This window comes from Parasteatoda tepidariorum, chromosome 1, assembly GCF_982258835.1.
Source record: "Parasteatoda tepidariorum strain Cologne lab strain chromosome 1, Ptep-v5.0, whole genome shotgun sequence".
NCBI lineage: Eukaryota > Metazoa > Arthropoda > Arachnida > Araneae > Theridiidae > Parasteatoda > Parasteatoda tepidariorum.
Window position 1 is genome coordinate 19,754,242 of NC_141755.1, and position 18,111 is coordinate 19,772,352.

General features: G+C 28.3%; 1 protein-coding gene across 1 annotated transcript in view; it reads left to right on the forward strand.

Moving 5' to 3' along the window:
- Positions 1-8,186, forward strand: part of LOC107452125 (uncharacterized) — a 34,545-nt gene extending 26,359 nt beyond the window's left edge. The window contains exons 7-9 of the mRNA XM_016068441.4: positions 2,495-2,623; positions 2,776-2,918; positions 6,674-8,186. Of these exons, the coding sequence (XP_015923927.3) occupies positions 2,495-2,623; positions 2,776-2,918; positions 6,674-6,925 (524 nt within the window). The 3' untranslated portion in view covers positions 6,926-8,186. The remainder of the gene's footprint in view (positions 1-2,494; positions 2,624-2,775; positions 2,919-6,673) is intronic.
- Positions 8,187-18,111: the final 9,925 nt, after the last annotated feature.

The following is an 18,111-nucleotide window of genomic DNA, read 5'->3' on the forward strand; positions in this document are numbered from 1 at the left end:
TTTTGCAAAATATTCAAATAACATAATTTTTTCAAAATTTCCAAAAATTGACTTCTGAAAATGAAATTAAAAATATTTGTTGGTAAAAAAAAGTGGTTTTCAAAGAATACGAAAACCGTCCGATAATTTTTTTTTTTTTTTATGTCGAAAAAATATATCTTTAATAGAAATAATGAATCATTTTAAAGCGATTAAACTTCTGAGAAAAGGTTTACAAACGAAGGAAGAGAATATTTAAACTTTTGACCAAATATTCACGAAATTAATAATTTCATTTTCACGAAATTAATACTTAGCTCTCTTGCCTTAACTATCAGGCCATATTTTCTGGATTACGGCTAACTTTTTTTTTCGGGGATCTGTTGAAAAAAAATGTTTTTATTCAGATCAAGTACGTTTAAATTTTTCATTTCCTTATTTTAAATATCATCTCTGCACAAAAATAAATAGGATATTTAGGGTTAGTCCTTAGAATATTTAAAACTGTATTCTAGTACGTTTAAATCCAATCATTAGATCAAAAGTTATTAAGGTGTTCTCTTTTTCTTATTTTGCTCACTGAACAGTATGCAAAACGGACCACCCTGGAATAACTTTAAATCTAATGATCGGATCTTTTTTTTCTAGGACTCAATTTTAATGACTCGAGGAGGGGACCTCAAATATGCTAATTAATAAGTGCAAGCGATATTAAGTTACGAAATCAGACACAAAAAAGTGTTTTCTCAAAATGAACATATCTTTTCTTTTTCTTTTTTTTTGTGACGGATTTGGATTTCTGATCCCCAAAATATAGGGGGCAGCAGCAATGTGGGAAATATGGTCCCAATAGTTTGGTCAGGAGAGCTATCCAAAATTTGGTCCCCTTAAAGTTAATTTTATTTTTTTAGCGTATTTCACTATATCTCGCGAACTTTTTTTAGCAAATGGAAAAATCTTTGCACACAATTATTAAATTCGTTTATCCAAATATAAACCCATGCAAAAAACAGAAGAAAAAAAATTTTAAATATTAATTATTTTTCTTTATTTAAATTAGTAATTGACTAGAACTTTTGAAAAGAATTAAAAAAAATTTGCACACAATTATAAAATTTATTTACCCAAAGATATTTCCATGCAACAAATAACTTTTAGTAAATATTTATTGTTTTTTGTGAGCAAAAAATTTTGAATTGTAAGATATATAATTTTTTGAATCATTTTATAGAATATAATTTTACATGGCATGTTAATTATGATGTTAATTGTTAATTTTTTAATTATGACTACCCTCTCTCTCTCTTTATATATATATATATATATATATATATATATATATATATATATATATATATATATATATATATATATATATATATATATATATATATATATATATATATATATATATATATATATATATATATATATATATATATATATATATATATTTATTTATTTATTTGGGGGGGTCAGAAATCCGAATCTGTCAAAGAAAGTTTTGTTTATTCAGCGGAAGTACGTTTTTGTGTCTGATTTCGTAGCTTAAAATATCGTCTGTTCTGATTAATTAGCATATTTGAGGTCATCCTCTCGGCCATTAAGAATGAGTTCTATAACGTGAGGATCCGTTCATTAGATCAAAAATTATTCTGGGTGTTCCTTTTCGTTTTTTTAAGCGCATTGTACATCAAAGTAAGCCATTTTTGCACGAGCAGAACATCCCTTCTAAACTTAGTTTTAGTTAGGTTCGCTGTTATTTTATATTTTCTTTTCTTTTCTTTGATTAATTCAATTAATTCATGTTCGGGATCAAGCTATGTAGAGTATAACTGGAATAAAAAACTCATAACTTATGAAGCAAATCGAATCTTCTTATTGCCTGGTTGTTATTTCTTTATAAATGAGTAAACAAAAATTACTTGAACAAATCTGGTTTAACATTATTGTACCATAATAACGTTTTCTTTTTTTTAATTTTCTGAGAACTGTGAGTTTTGAACATACGAAAAAATTACGATTATGATTATCACGGAAATTTTTATAACAATACATTATTTTTATATATATTTCTCAAGGTTAGTTTCTATTTTATTATCTAAACGTCCCTTCAAAAATATAAAATTTTTAAAATTACAATTTTTGACAAAAATACTATTTTAATAGTATCAAATACAATTAATGAGTCTGTTCACACGTTTTTGCAATATACAATCGCATTATTAGTTTGAAAGTTAAATGCAAATGATGTCGTCTCATAAACACATACATGGATACGTAAGTCATATGACTTGAGTATAGAGTATTTCTGTTTTTGTTGGGGTGTGCTGAAAAAAAGATCATTTCGAGAACATTACAAAATTTGGGATATAAGAACAAAACATGAAAAATTCTTAACATAACATATAAGATGATCCAATAACAATTGATCCAACTGTTGATTATGATTTCAGAATTTATCTTCATTGTAATAAATTATTTTTTATAATTTAATTTTCACTAATACTCTTAGTCGAACCAGTTGATGATTATGAAAATGAAATCAAAGCGAAACCTTTGGTCTGCAAATTCTTCACTCCCATTGAATCTGTGACTTTCTCTACAGAAAATGAGCTTGTTACTGATTTAAAGAACTTAAAAAGTAAGGAAAATATTTCGTTTTTACTAAAAAAATAATTACTTATTCGTGTAATTTTTTGGAATATTATCAATTTAAGGATTTCCGTTTTTCTTATGACTGAATTTATGTCCACTCTTTATATATATTTTTTAAGTAAAAATTAATATTTTAAGGTGACAGAGGAATTATGTTGCTTCTGCAGTTTCCAAGTTGTCTTCCTTTTGATAAGCAATGGGATAACTTAAATACACCTGAAGATAAAAAACAAGCAACTTCTGCAACGAAAGAGAGCGTTAAAGGCGAGAATCAAAATGAAGTAAGCCTATTACATTTTATCGAAAGATTGACTTAAGTTGATGTTGTTGCAATGACAAGTGACAAGACATCAACGACATTTTTCAAATTAATTTTCTTTCTCAATTACAAGCAACACTTTAACATGCAACTGCGGAAATAGTTTTATTTTTTATTATGGGATGGCGCCACGTGTCTTTTTAATGTATCCTAAATATATGTTAAAATGATCGCAACAATTAAAGACTGTAGACCCATAAGAGCAGATTTAAAAAGATATCACAAAACAAATTTGAAAAAAGAAGAAGAAGAAAAAGATTAAGTTGCCAACGAAAATCAGAAAATAAAATAAAGGTGAAAAAAAAAATGCGTTAGTGTTCATCAGACCTCTATACTGCTTGGAAATGCAGCCTAACTTGAATTACCTCTTTCAACTACTGTTGTTTCCTTCAGTTACCGTGGTTTTTCTTTATTCATTTTGCAAATTTTAATCTAGTGTTATATATTTCTATTTGAATTTGAAACTTTTTAAATTTTTAGGATATTCAAATCGGATTTATTTCATTAATTTGCCAAATACGATTCACTACAAAATTATGAAGAAAAAAATTTTTTCCCCACACATGCGCTGTATAAAAGAATTAAACTACTTATATATTGCAAAGTTTTCACGGAATTTTTTTTCAAATTTTTAAGTTTAAAGTTTAATTAAAAGTTTTGTTTAAATTTATTGAGTAATTTTAAAATTATAGCAAAAAAGCGCAACACACACGAAAAAAAAAACCCAGTTTTTTTACAAAAATACTTATATTGCCATAAATATTTAAGTTAAGCTTACGAAATTGTGCGCAATCATTGCTTATAATAACCAAAATAATTGTTACTTTTTTGGCATAGGATGTTCAAAAACACTGTTTTTCTTTTGTAACTCATTGTCAGTCCCTCAAACCTCTAAAAGCTTTAAATTTTATTGACAAGTATGAGAAATCGCATGATCTGAACACTTCTGAAGTTAGAAAATGATTCTGTAAGCATTTTTTGAGAAATATAAGAAAATGTATTAGCATAGAAGTATTTCCATTATTTTGTCCACCCCCTCCACAACGACATAGTTAATAAAGTTAAAATAATTCAATTTCTCAAATTTTTTACTATATCTTGTTCTTTTCGGTAGATATATATTGTTCATATTTATATATATATATATAATATACATCAAAATAAAAGATTAACTGTATTTAGAATAATTTGGCTAGATGCTATTGCTTGAGGCCAACTCATGATGGTCAAAATTTAACACATTCATGCGCTTTTCTTCTTTATTTATTCTATAGAGAGACGGTAAAATCCTCTTTTTATAGAATATATAAAGCTTCATAATATTAATGCAATTTTAGTAGGTATCAAGCATACTAATATGACATATTGCACTTATTTGATACTTATTCAATTACTATAATTCCGTAAGTGTCTATTACGAAAATTAATTACACAATTTTAATTAATTACATTTTTTTCATTTCGGTTAGTATTTATTACCAAAAATAATTTAGTATTGTTGGCGTTGTAATAATTTGGCGATATTTTACGCTTTTCTTAAATCAATTAGTAGGGGAGAGTGGGGTCAATTGTAACATTTTTTACTTAACTATTTTTAACTAACAAAATATCCAATATATTATTAGTATTAATTGACAGACGAGTAAAGTAGACTATCCTCTACTAGAAAAAAAAACAAATACCTGATTTTAAATGTTATTATATTAGTTATTAACAATTTTTGACAGTCGTGCACTTGTTACAATTGTCCCCACTTACGGGGTCAATTGTAACAGTTCATAAATTAAACTATAACATAGTTAATTATACATATTATCATAGTTGTGATATATTTTTTTATTGATCAAAATAGTAGTGATATCTTAGGAATAAAAATAATAATGAGCAGAGACCTAAAGTGTTAAACTTTTAACTTTAAGGGGTTAAAAATTTTAATTTATGCTGTGAAAAGTGACAAATAAAATAATGCACATGCAACATAATATAAATGATATAGGAAACTATTAGTGGTTCTTAAAGGGTTAAGTAATGGTTTGTAAACATAAGATTTTTTATTTTCAGCTGTTACAATCGTCCCTTTATTTATTGTTACAATTGTCCCCAAGACGCCATTTCAGCTTCATTTGTTAAAAACAATGCTAGTTAATTGGCAAAACTAATCTTTTTTTTTATTGAAATGTTAATTAAGGTGTCCACTTACATATTCGGTTACTAATTTTTATTTGTTTAAACAAAACTACTTTGTTACAATATAATATTCTAATACCAAAAAAAGTACTTGCGTGGCGTGAAAATATCTTTTGTGATGTAACTCTTTCAAAAGTACATAAAAATGGTTGCCATCAGGGGTGTACATGTAGATTTATTAAATACACCTTGTGCGCCACCTAGGAACCAAATCTAGAACCCGTCACTCGAAATTTTTGCTCTGTTACAATCGTACCCTGTTACAATTGACCCCACTCTCCCCTACTATTTCTCCAATAACATTAATTTTAACATAACTTATTTTTAATTTCATTCAGTACTCTAAGTACTAAATGAAGTTTCATTTAGTAGTAAGTTTCATTTAGTAGTTTTCATTTTATATAGAACTCTGCATTTTTCCTCCATTTCAATTAGTCATCATTACCAAAATTAATTTATCATCATTGACATCTATAATCATTTGATCTTTTGCGTTTCGAATTCGTACCATTTCTCCAGTAGTTTTTCTTTTGAGAACACATTTTATTTTTCATTTCAATTTGCATGTATTACCAAAATTAATTAAGCCTTGATGGAATCAATAATAGAATAGCTAAATTTCACTGTTTTCCTAAAAGAATAAGTACCTTTTCTTCATTAATTTTGCTTTTGAGAACAGATCTTTTTTTAATTGAATTATTCCCTAATAATAATAAATTTTCAAGCATTATTTCCGTCAGCAGTAAGGCGATTTTTTGCGTTTCTCCTATAAGAATTAGTATTACTTCTCACTTAATTTTAACATGGCTTTTTTTTAAAAATTTCAATTAGTAATTATTACCAAAATTAAGCATCAATAGTGTCAATATAATATGAGCATTTTTTACTTTTTCCTAAACGACGTAGTACCATTTCTCTATTAATTTGACTTCATAATACACAGCATTTCCCCCCCCCCTCATATTAGTAATTATTATCAAAATTAATTTATCATCATTGACATCTATAATCACCTTATCTTTTACGCTTCTTTAAAACGAATTAGTACCATTTCACCATTAGTTTTTTCTTATTAGTACACAGCTTATTTTTCATTTCAATTTGTATGCATTACCAAAATTAATTAAGACTCGTTGGAGTCAATAATAGAATGGCTATTTTTTTTAAGTAAGAAATGTAAAGTGAAAGAATTAAAATCTTTGTGAAAGAATCTTCGTGAAAGAATATTATTTCCCAAAAATATTTAGATTTTTTGGTATGTAAACAGGTTAAACGTCAGCTAAATTTTGGGCACCAATCAAATTTTTCAGGCACCGTTGGTGACTGGAATTTGTGCAACCCTGATCAAAACTATATTTCATGCCCGTTATATATATATTTTTTTATTAAGCATCGCTGATTGTGAGAATTTTTAATTGAAAAAAATTTTTAAGATTTTCACCTAAGTTTAAGACAAAAATTTTTTTTTTATGAAAGCTTAAGTTTAGGTGATCAAATGCTGGACTATAACGAGTTTTAATTTTCTTTCAGGAAATTAGAATTAAATCTAGTGTTCGTGATATACCCGAAGGTTTTATTGGTAAACTGCAGTTTCTGAAATCTGGAAAAATGCGACTAGTTATGGGATCCATTCATTTATATTTAGAAAATGGAAGTGAAAGACAAGTCACTGCAAATGCTGTTACAATATCTACGAAAGGAAAAGAAGGTGATATTACTGTTTTAGGAAAAATAGAACGGAAAATGTTACTTCGACCGCACTTTAATGGAATCACAGATTAAATAGTTCGAATAACTGAAATTACGGTCTCGCCTTATTTTGAATAATAAAAAATCAAATCATGAAACGACCCAAATTTGATGCGTCGAATTTTAAGTTTTAAAGAATAGAAACTAATAAGACTGCCCCTTCCGTTTTAACTTAATAAACAAAATGATATCAAATAACTATTTGTTTATAAGGTATTTTAACTTTCTTCTAATTCTAAATATGTGTTATAAACATGTATGTGTGCTATTGTAAAACAATTGAATTTCGCATTTTGTAATTTTTATATATCGTCTAGGAGAGTGAAATATTCCAGTGTATATCATTTAAAATTTGTCATTTAGATGTTAAGAAATACAGCGATGCCATTTGAATTTAGTGTGTGTCATCTAGACTTAGCAGTAGTTGTCTTCTTTCAGGATAGAATGTATTCGCACATCCCATGCAGCAGCTGTGCCCGAAATGACGAACAATTTGAAATATGGAAGAAATACGGTAGTAGATAAAAAATATGATAGGGTACGTTCTGCTCAAAGAACGAGAAACTTATTCTCATGTAGTTTTAAAATCAGTTACCGAGTTCGACGATAGGTGGTGTTACTTTCTAGGGAAAAACTATAAGACATTGTTTTTGCTGCAAGTCAGACTGAAATATTTGCTCAGAGTCAATTCATTCGTTCTTCCGGTTGCAAAACGTTATTGCTACAAACGGTGATTCTTTTGAAAACATATTTTTTTTAAAGTTTTGTTAGATGGCAGTGCAATCTGTTGAAAACTTGGTAATTAATTTTGAAATTTGGTGAGGAAAACTCTCTAGTTTACTGAACAAAACATGAGGATACCGTTCTTTCTATCGTCTTTCCATTTTTCTTTGGTTTTCCAAATTGCCTATCATTTTAAAAAAGCTAATTAGAGAACGTTTAAGCAGCATTTTAAAAGTTTTCGCAATTTTTACTGCTAAATAAACACATTCTGTACAAGAATATTTATTGATTTATGTAACTTTATCACTAGGAGGAGTGATTTTTTTTTTCAAATTACAGGGTATGTAATATAGAATGATTCCTGTAGTTCTCTTTTATTTTTCTAGATAGAAAATAATTGACAAATCCTATATAATTTCAATAAGGTTTATATAGTATATATATTGTTAGACTTATTGTTAAAGTATATAATGTTATTGTTATTTATATACTTACTGTTAAAATTCGTTATGTTTGAAAACCTGCTAGAATTGTAATTATTTTCTGTATTAAATAAAAAGTAAAATCTACACCCACGATTTTTTACTTCGTTTTAATTTTTAAGGTTCCCGAATATTTTTAAGCCAATTTTTGCTAAATTATTGTACCTTCATATTTGTACCTAAAATCATCCATTTTAACTCTCCAAACCATATATGAATTTCGATAATTATCCCAATAGGCAATCTACCTGTCTATAAATTGTCTGTTGGAAGAACTCCCCTCACCACAACAGTCTAGGCTAGTCAACAAAGTCTAAGGCCGTCTGTTGCTGTGGAAGTAAGAAATAGTTGATATATGGGGAGAGAAAGAGGGGAACTTCTCTCCCTTCCTCTCGCCAACCGGAGCTAAAACCTTTCTTAAATATTGACTCAATACAATACCCATACTTGAAATAGTTAAACCTCGTAACTATAGTCACCGCCACTGCTCTAGACATAGCAAAACGATTTCTTTCCAGAGACAGACTATAATAGACATTTATTTTTCTAATACTTGAGTTTGATTCTTTTTTCTAAGTCGATCTTTAATATGTTGACTTCATTACCTTGAAGTTTTGAATAAATTTTCTTTATTTTCGTGTTCCTGAACTTTTTTGTCTCGTAGACCTCTTGCCCTGTTTTTCGGTTTTGGGTAGACCCCCTGCTTACTTGATATTGATTTTTTGCAAATTCATCAACTTCAAATTTATTTTTGACAGCTGGTATAGTGCTATCTCACTGTGAAAGATTTAAGTTTCTAACTGCAGTGAAGTGTAGAGTGAAAAACTTAAGAAAAAAACGCCTGTTAATTTTATACATTTATTAATTAAATTCAAACTAATTTAATTACTAATTTAATTGAAATGTAAATGGAATAAAATAGTGCGCTCTAAAACCCGTACTCCGTTACTAATATTATAATTGCGGAAATAAGTTTGTATACAAAACTGTAGTAGTGCATTGTCGGTTCGTTTATTACGTTTTCACGTAAAAACTGAGCAACAAATCTCCCGTATCTTGTGCCAGGGCTAAAGAGAATAGAAGGGCTGGTTCACTCCTTTGAAGAAACTCTCTCGCCGCGCTAATCCTCCGATTTTCTCTACGTGACGTCACTTTGGCGCAAAGCTCGCACTTTTACTTCAAGAATGGAGCGTTCGGCCTGGCTAGCTCTAACTAATATTGGAGCATTTTTTTTGTGACATATTCTGAGACATTTGTTATTTTCTATAATGACTTTCCTCAGTTTTTGCAGTGAATTTACAAAAATTTAAAACTATTATCGAAATGCCAGTTTGCGCGATTGCAACTTGTAAAAATTCTGATAAAAAAACAAAAGGAAAAACGCGTTCCCTAAAGTAAGTGAACAACTATGTAAAGAATGGATTCCGAAATGACACAGTTAATATAAAACAGCAATACGTTTATGCTATCGTTAAGAACTTTTATAAAAATTCATTATCTAAATAGAAACCGCCTTGTTACTTCAAAAAGAAAGGCAGGTAAAAAAAATTAAAAAATGGATAAAGTCAAAGAAAATTAAAATGTAAATAAAAGTATAAATAAAATATATAGTATATAGTTGAAATTCTCCTAATTTCATAACATATTTTTAATGTAGTTATTTATTCTAAATATTTATGATTTCTTTAAAAATTATATTCTCTTATATTTAAATATCTATAAATTATATCATCGTAAATTTAAATATCTATAAGCAATTGTAAGATTTCTAATGCCATTATGAACCTAAATAATTATTTTGCTTCAGTAATTAGCTTATAATGTTGGTGTTTCCTAATGATTATAAGTATGAACAAATTGCTTTCAACGGCATATTTAAAAATTAGGGATTCTAAATTTAACTCAACTTATTGTTATAACAGAATATGTAGATAAAGAAGTGCCAATATATGCTTTCATTTTTCTTAATAATTAAATTTAAAACTGAACTTTTTAAAATAAAGTATTTATAGTGTCATTTTCGCCAACTAGTAAAATATTTTTATAAGTCTAAAATGGTATTTTTTTAATATAATGGCCAAGAAAGTTTTTTTGAACTATGTTTATAAACGGAAAAAAAGTGTTAATTACGTAAAGTTTGAAAGCTAATAACCAGAAAATGTCTAACTTATTTTTACAAAGAGAAAGATGCAAAGTTATCGTAATATCTTTGCTTGCGATCTCCGAGATCTGTGGACGCAGTGACGTCATGAGGAGGGAAATCGTAGCTTCAGCTCTAAGAGCGGTGTGAACTAGCCCGTCTATTCTCTTTAGCCCTGATCTTGTGCGCAGATAAAATTGGAGGTCTAGCTAGCTAAAGAGTTGACACACTTACTATGCTACAATTTACCAAGGAAAAATACTTCTTTGTTACAAGACTAAACCTTACACGCAGAGAAAATAAAAACGTATGCGGGTGGAGCTACAAGCAATTGCTAGTTTATAATAATTCAGTTTCGTACATCAAAAAATAATTCTAATAACTTAAATTTTAATAAAATTTTTACTTCATAGCTACTTTCATAAATTACGTAAAATGTAGATAGATATGTCTTTATATTATAAGGTAGTATAATGTAAGTAAATGTGTACTATCAGTGTATGTTGATTATTCCATTCATGAAATGCCAAAATGAAAAGTCACGATCTGCTTATATGAGATCCACTATCGTTGACCCCCATTTTCATTTCATGGACTCCCAATTTTTTTCCCCACTTGGCATAGATCCCTTGCAGGTTGTCGTCGAGCCCTGAGGATCGATATAGACAGACCACTTTGGGAATCACTGGTCTATACTATAGAATCCAAGGATGAAACTATACCAATACTGTTTGCCAAGGATAAAACTATATTATTTTTCAGAGCAAAGTTAAAGACAAAAAATGCATTGTTGCCCGCATTCTCAAAATGTGTTACAATATTTGATGCAAATTATTTCAAAAAATTACATTTTGTCTAATATATAGTCAATTCTTCAATTTTATTATTTACAAACACAATAGAAAGAACAAAATTAAAAATGAAGCAATAAGTTGAAACAACGTTATAAGATGCTCATTCCTCAAATTTAGCAAACAATTCCTAATAACTAAACAATTTAATATTTGGTATTCCAAGGAATTCGGATATTGCAATATGGATAAAATGATTTATGACACTTAATCGTTAATTTATTAGTAATAAGCCATTACCTATTCACGACTTTTGATTTTGTAGTGTTAATATTGGAAAATATCGTTTGATTTCACGTCTTCAACATATTTCTGAAACATATTCTGTGGCTGGGTGGTGCAGTTGGTTCGTCGTCGGCCTTCTGAGCCTAAGTCTGCGGGTTCGATCCCCGGCCCAGACACCTGATTTTCGGGATGCAGAAAATCCTCAGCGGCCATGTCGTATGATTATGCGGCATGTAAAATATCCCTGGAGTGCCTTGTTGGCTCTTGGCATTTCCGGCAAAATTAAATTCCTAGTGCACTTTAGCATCCAAATAGAGTCTCGGTGCAGCCATCTAGAGTGGCAGAAACTAGACGTCCAAATTAACATGACCAACGGTATCTCACCCATTGTGGTGCTCCTGAAAGTGTGGATACCACCTCTGGAGAACGCACTAGGTCTGCTCATCGGCAAGACCGATTGTGCAGCTCATTGGAAATAAAAAACATATTTCTGAAATTATTTTTGAGAATCAAAAATGGTTTGAACTTACATAATTATAAGCCTTTATTATCCAAAGGTATACGCAAAATATTGTTTATTGGTAAACATTTCATTACATAACTTAATGAAGAAACAAAATTATAATTTGTGAGGTACACAAATTTTTATGTCATCTTGAACTTTACGAATCTTGAACTTTTTTTTATGTCATCTTGAATTTTAAATGACAATAAGATCTCAAATTTGAACAAAATGGATCGAGTTGTTTCTGAGAAATACATTTTAATAAGATTCTATTTCGAAATTTTCGTTTCTCTGAAAATATTTGACAACTTTCCAATTTTTTAAATTTAAAATAACGTTTTTTTAATTCATTTTTCGATAATTGCTAAAATAATAATAGAAAATAATTATCCAATATTTTTTATCAATATTATCGTAGAACAAAGTAATTTTACATTCAGTTACAAAATCCTTTATATTAGGACAAATAATATATATCACTTAATATGCTAGAGTAAAGTGTATAATGACGAGTTCTACTAACTGAACTATTATAGTCTGTTTGTGGAAAGAACTTCCATCGCCATTCGTCTGGAGTAGTGGCGGTGACTATAGGTTACGAGATTTAACTAATTCAAGTCGGAAAGTTGGGTCAGTATTTGACAGATTTTGGTACAAGTCGGCGAGAAAAAGGAAATCTGGGGAGAGAGAAAGAAGCTCCCTTCTTTGAAGTGCTGATCTTAGTTCCATAGCAGCAGACGGCCTTAGACTTTGTGGTGAGGGGAGCTCCTTTTATAGACATACTATAGTTTTATTTTTCTGTTCCAGTGTCCCAATATGCGTGCCAATTTCTTTTTCTTAATGGAACGCTATATTAACTACTTTATTTTCGCGGAACGCTGAAGTTTATTAAAAATGCTTTAGCATTTTTAATAAACTTCAGGGTATACAAACTGTATTAATAAAAGAAAAGAAAAAAGACGACTGATTATTTTTAAAATATTTATTGTGAAGAATAAGAAATTTTCATCCTTACATCAATAATATTCTTAAAATAAGAATTCATTTCAAATAGTTGAAATTCACAGATCTAGACTTACATCAAATCTATACTCCGTTGCAAATTAAGAAAAAGACCATTGCTGTATAGCAGGGATGGCGAACCTTTATGCACCAACGTGCCATTTTTTTCAAAAAATTGTTTAATGAGGTCATAGACGTGCCGACAAATAATTTTGACTTCGTGATTATTGGGAAAATAATAATACTAAATACTATCAAAACTCTTTATTTAGTATAAAGAAAAAAAACATTTTGCAGTGTCTCGGTTATAAGCGTAATTCAACTTAAAGTAACATCAGTGTAAATTCTGTTGTTGCAGATTAGATGACAAATAACTTATATTAGGTTGTAAGATGTTAGTTTAAGCAGGGCTGTTAAATCTCTTTTTGCTGGTTATTTATTGTTAGCTTGTTTTTTATGGTTACTAATTTTTTTGGTATTAATTTTAAGTTTTTTTGTTAATAATTTTTAATTTTTTTGTTTGTTTTTGTGAATTTTAATTTAATTGTTATTATGCTTCGTAGTGAACTTTGTGATCAGTGGCGTGCCCAGAATAGTGTGTCGCGTGCCATAAATGGCACACGTGCCATTGGTTCGCCATCCCTGCTGTATAGGATTTAAGTAATCATGCACATAGTTCCGTTTTATTTAGTTATCAAATTATATAATTATGCTTTCAAAACAATATAAAAGCTTTTAAAAGTTAAACTAGTCGGACAGAAATTAATTCGTGCTAATTTTTTATAAGCAAAAAGGAGGTCGTGTTACGTCGTTTCAAGAATTAGCGATATTGATATTCATCCGCACTTGGGGCTCGGCAACTATTTAGCGTGCACTTCGCTGCAAATAGGTTCTGTGTAATGGTTTTTTCTTAACTTGCAACACAGTATAGTTAAAAAAAAAATTTCAGCATGCATTAGTTGAATAAAGCTGAATTATAGATTTTGTTGGAGTTAAAGCGAAAAATAAATAAACAAATAAATAACTGTTATAAATGTTGAGAATGATTTTTAATGTAGCGTATTTCTTTATCGTTGAAATTTATTTTCAGGGTTCGTACGGTCCTTATAAAATTTAAAAAATAATAGCAAAATCAAGATAAAAATTTGTATTTTAATATTTTTATATTAAACACTGGGCTTAATGTTTCCAAATAAATATATTTAGTCGCGAAATTGAAAAAGCTAATAATAAGCTAAATAATAAGCCGTAATAATAAGCTAAAGTGAAAGCTAATAATAAGATATTCATAACTTCTTCATTAAGATATTAACACAGCTGTTAAAGCTTTCTAAAGAACTTGCGAACCTTGCCTTTTACTTTGAATTGAAGAGTTGGATGTATTTTTTATATTTATAAATTTGTGTCCTTTTCATAGCATATTCAATATATTAGATTTATTTCTTTAAAAAAAAAAAACTGTTTTTATTTTTCTTTACTGGCATTTTACTTGCTTGTGATAAGAATAACTAAAATATTAAATAAATAATGGTTTATTGATTGGATTTAAATACAATTACAGGTGTCGGATTTAAATAAAATCCTAACTCTCGGAAATAGGACTGGGCTATAAATCGATATATCGCGACATATCGATTTAACATCTGTATCGGCAGGCCGATACAGCGACTTTCGTTCCAGGCGATGCATCAGAAATCTGATTTAAGCCGTTGAGTAGAGAAGACGAACGATATAGCGATATACGATATAGCGATACAAGACACGCAATGATCTCTTACGTTCCGATGCCAACTCGCGCTGGGGAAGACGATGTTCGTATCGTTATATTGAAACGGCCTTGATTGATGAGCGGTAGAATCAGAATCAGTTTTGAGAACATCTATCGTGATCTCGCATGTTCGTTTCCGCACCTCTTAGTTTTTTTTCCTTCTTTGTCGCGACTTGATATCGTTTCTTGTAGATTATTTTCAGTGGGACTGACTTTGTGATCGCCGTCGTTACCTTGTTCTGAACGTAATCTATTACTGAAAAGAATATATAAAGAAGTGTTTCTTAATTAATTAGGTAATTTTTTTTTCTTTGAAACGAAACTTTCTTTTTTATTTTTAAATGTGATAATTTTGATATTATATGTTTAAGCATTATTTTACATTATTGAATTTATTACAAACGGAAATCTAATTTAAGGTGCCCATAAAGAATTAAATTAAAAAGTAATTAAATTTGTTAGGATATTTTTTACTCTATTTTAATTTATTAAAAACTTTTTGGATAAAATAATTTAATGGGTTTTTATTACTGATTTTAAATTTATAACTCTTTAGTTGTTTTCATTTTTATAAATAAAATTATAACAAAACTTATTTTTCCTCTTTTGGATTTGGACATAATACAATCAACTTTGTTTATTCAAAAAAATTAGTAATGTTTGCGATTGCGACTTCTTTTTTTAAAATCATTTAGCACTTCGTTTTATTAAAGAGTATAATCGTGTTTTTTGATTTTCTTTCAATATTGTCAGTTAAATATATTATCGAATATCATAATTTTTTTGTTTTTATTTTTAAGAAATTAAACCTTACTTTGTTTTTTCGTTCAGAATTCGGTAATTATTCAATTTAACTTTATTATTCATGTGAAATAATAATGATAAAAAATTGTGTTGTTTTAAAAGTGTTTTTTTTTTTGTTTAATTTATTTAGCACTTTGTTTTAAGCATACAAATAATTTTTAACGAACTTATTTTTTAAATTTTCTTTCTATATTGTTAGGTAAATATATTGATAAATTTCAATTTTATAATTTTTTTTATTATTTATTTTTAAACTAAGAAATCTTTCGTTATTTGCGCGATCGTTTTTAGAAAATATAACAATATCTTTCTTAAGCAAAACATATACATCAAATTCATCAATTGATTTAAACCAATCTGAGTATGAAGTTTTGATAGAAATCCGACTTTCTGCGCCATACAAGTAAATGAATTTCAAAAATACTATATCGCTATATCGCAATGCAGAACTGACGATGCATCACGATATAAAATTTCTTATATCGCCCAGTCCTTCTCGGAAATCATATTAGCTTTCTCTGAAAGGTGTTTCCCAGGAATAACCTTTTGGGAACCGCTGTTCTATATCAACGGTTCTCAATTTTTTCCCGCCACTGAATCCTAAATGAAAGATCATCTTTTGGCGGAACACAAAATATATAAATAAAATTTAGTAACACCTGTAAACATACCAACCTAAGAAAGATTACTAATTATTTTTACGGTATTTAATGTGATGAGTGAAATTATTTTCAATAATTGTTTTATCAATTACAATAATCGGTGTTACGTCAAGCCGTTGAATTCGCAGCCTGGAGTCTTATCTAGGCTAGTTCTTTATTTGTTTTTGGCTCATATATTAGCTGCAAATAAACAACAAAAGTTGTTTCATTGTTTTCGAAAAAGAAATCTTATAAACGTTGAGAATAGGTATCAGAGAAAGATAACTCGTTTTCCTTGAATTCGGTCATTTTATTTAGAACATAAAAAACGACAAGACAAGATGTTCGACAAGAACTGTGGAAATTTTTTTAAATAAATTTTGCAGTTTTTTTTTTCTGGCATTTTATTAGTGAAATTATTTAAATTAAATTATACCTAATATATAAGAATATGATTTATTGTTTAGATAAGATTATAGGTTTTAAAAATCGTTACTGATTTAAAAAATTTAAACTTTCTGAACCCCAGTGGCTTTTTCATGGAACCCTAGAGTACAGTGGAACATTTGGGAACCGCTATTCTAGATTACGGTTGCTTCTTTCCTTCCACATATTTTGAGAGTTAAAAATCAGAGTTGATCAAAAATTTAATCACTTAAAAATGGCTACTTTTTAAGATAAAAAAAAAAATATTTGTATTCAAATAATTTTGTATACTTTTCTCCCAACTGTGGGACAACCTAGAGATGTCTCCCATTGCATACTTTTCATATTCTCGCAAGACATAGTTTATAGCACCATTTGTTTCCGTTACATGGCGTAAGGACTTAAAAAAAGACAACTTATTACTTTCAAAATATTTATTGTGAAAAATGGAATTTTTTCATCCTTATATCAATATTATTCTTAAAATAAGGCTTTATTTCATGTTGTTGAATTCGCAGATCTAGAAGAACATGAAATCTAGTTCTAATATTTTTTTTTAGTATGTAAAAGTTGAATAAAGCTAAACTAAAGATTTTGTTGGAGTTAAAAATGACATTGTGTATAAACAAATAAGAGTGATTGGCGCAGTGTAGCCGCATATGGATTTGAAACTGAATCCTCTTCTATTAACTGACAAACAGAACCCGAATTAAATATTAATTTTTTTTCTTTCAAAAAACAATTGCCTGGAGATGTAAACAGTTTCTCAATTTTTGTTTAAGCTATAATTTTAAAAACAGATAATAACATATTTAAATATATAAGCTTTTAGTAGAAGGTTTCGAGGAATTTAATTTTGATATTTAAAAGTGTTTTAAATAATATTAAAAAATAATTAATTCTAGTATTAAATACTATTATTTCTGTAAAATACTAATCTAAGTACTATTTTTACTGAAAACAGTAAAATATATTATTGCTATTTTTTTTAAAATATTTCTCATCTAAATAAATTTCGTGCATTAAAATATGAAAGATTTTAAATTATAAATTTGCCCGCTTTGAAGCAATTAAAATTATTCTAGGCCTCTGAGCATTATAGTCTCATCTAATTATTAACGCCAAAATATTGAAAAATAAATAAGACAAAGAAATGAGAAGACAAAGTGGCCTCTCATTTTATAACTCTCTGTAGATAGATCCAAGATTTTTCACATCATATTTTTTTTTAAAGACATTGCCATCTTTGATTTTAGGTTAACTTTTTTAACTGCGTTTTCTTGATATTTTTTGTACTTAACAAACTTTTGAGGATGCAGCACAACTACCTTTCAAAAAAGGTCGGATATAAAGGGGTCGTTTTATTAGAGTAGGAGAAATAGAGTTTGATCATTTTTAGAATTTCTGTGAATTTTTCCTCAAAATTTTAAAGCAAAAAAGAAAAAAAAAAGATGCGATTTATGGTTTGGAATCAATAATTTAAAAATTACAAGTTTCTCAGTTTTTAGATTTTTTAAAATCTAACTTTTTAGCAGCGTAAATTGATAAAAAGCGATTTGGATAACGCAAAAAATTGCCTTTGACTTGAATTGCATGAAAATAAAAATACTTATCAAAAATCTAAAAACTTTTAACTATTTAAATATCTTTCA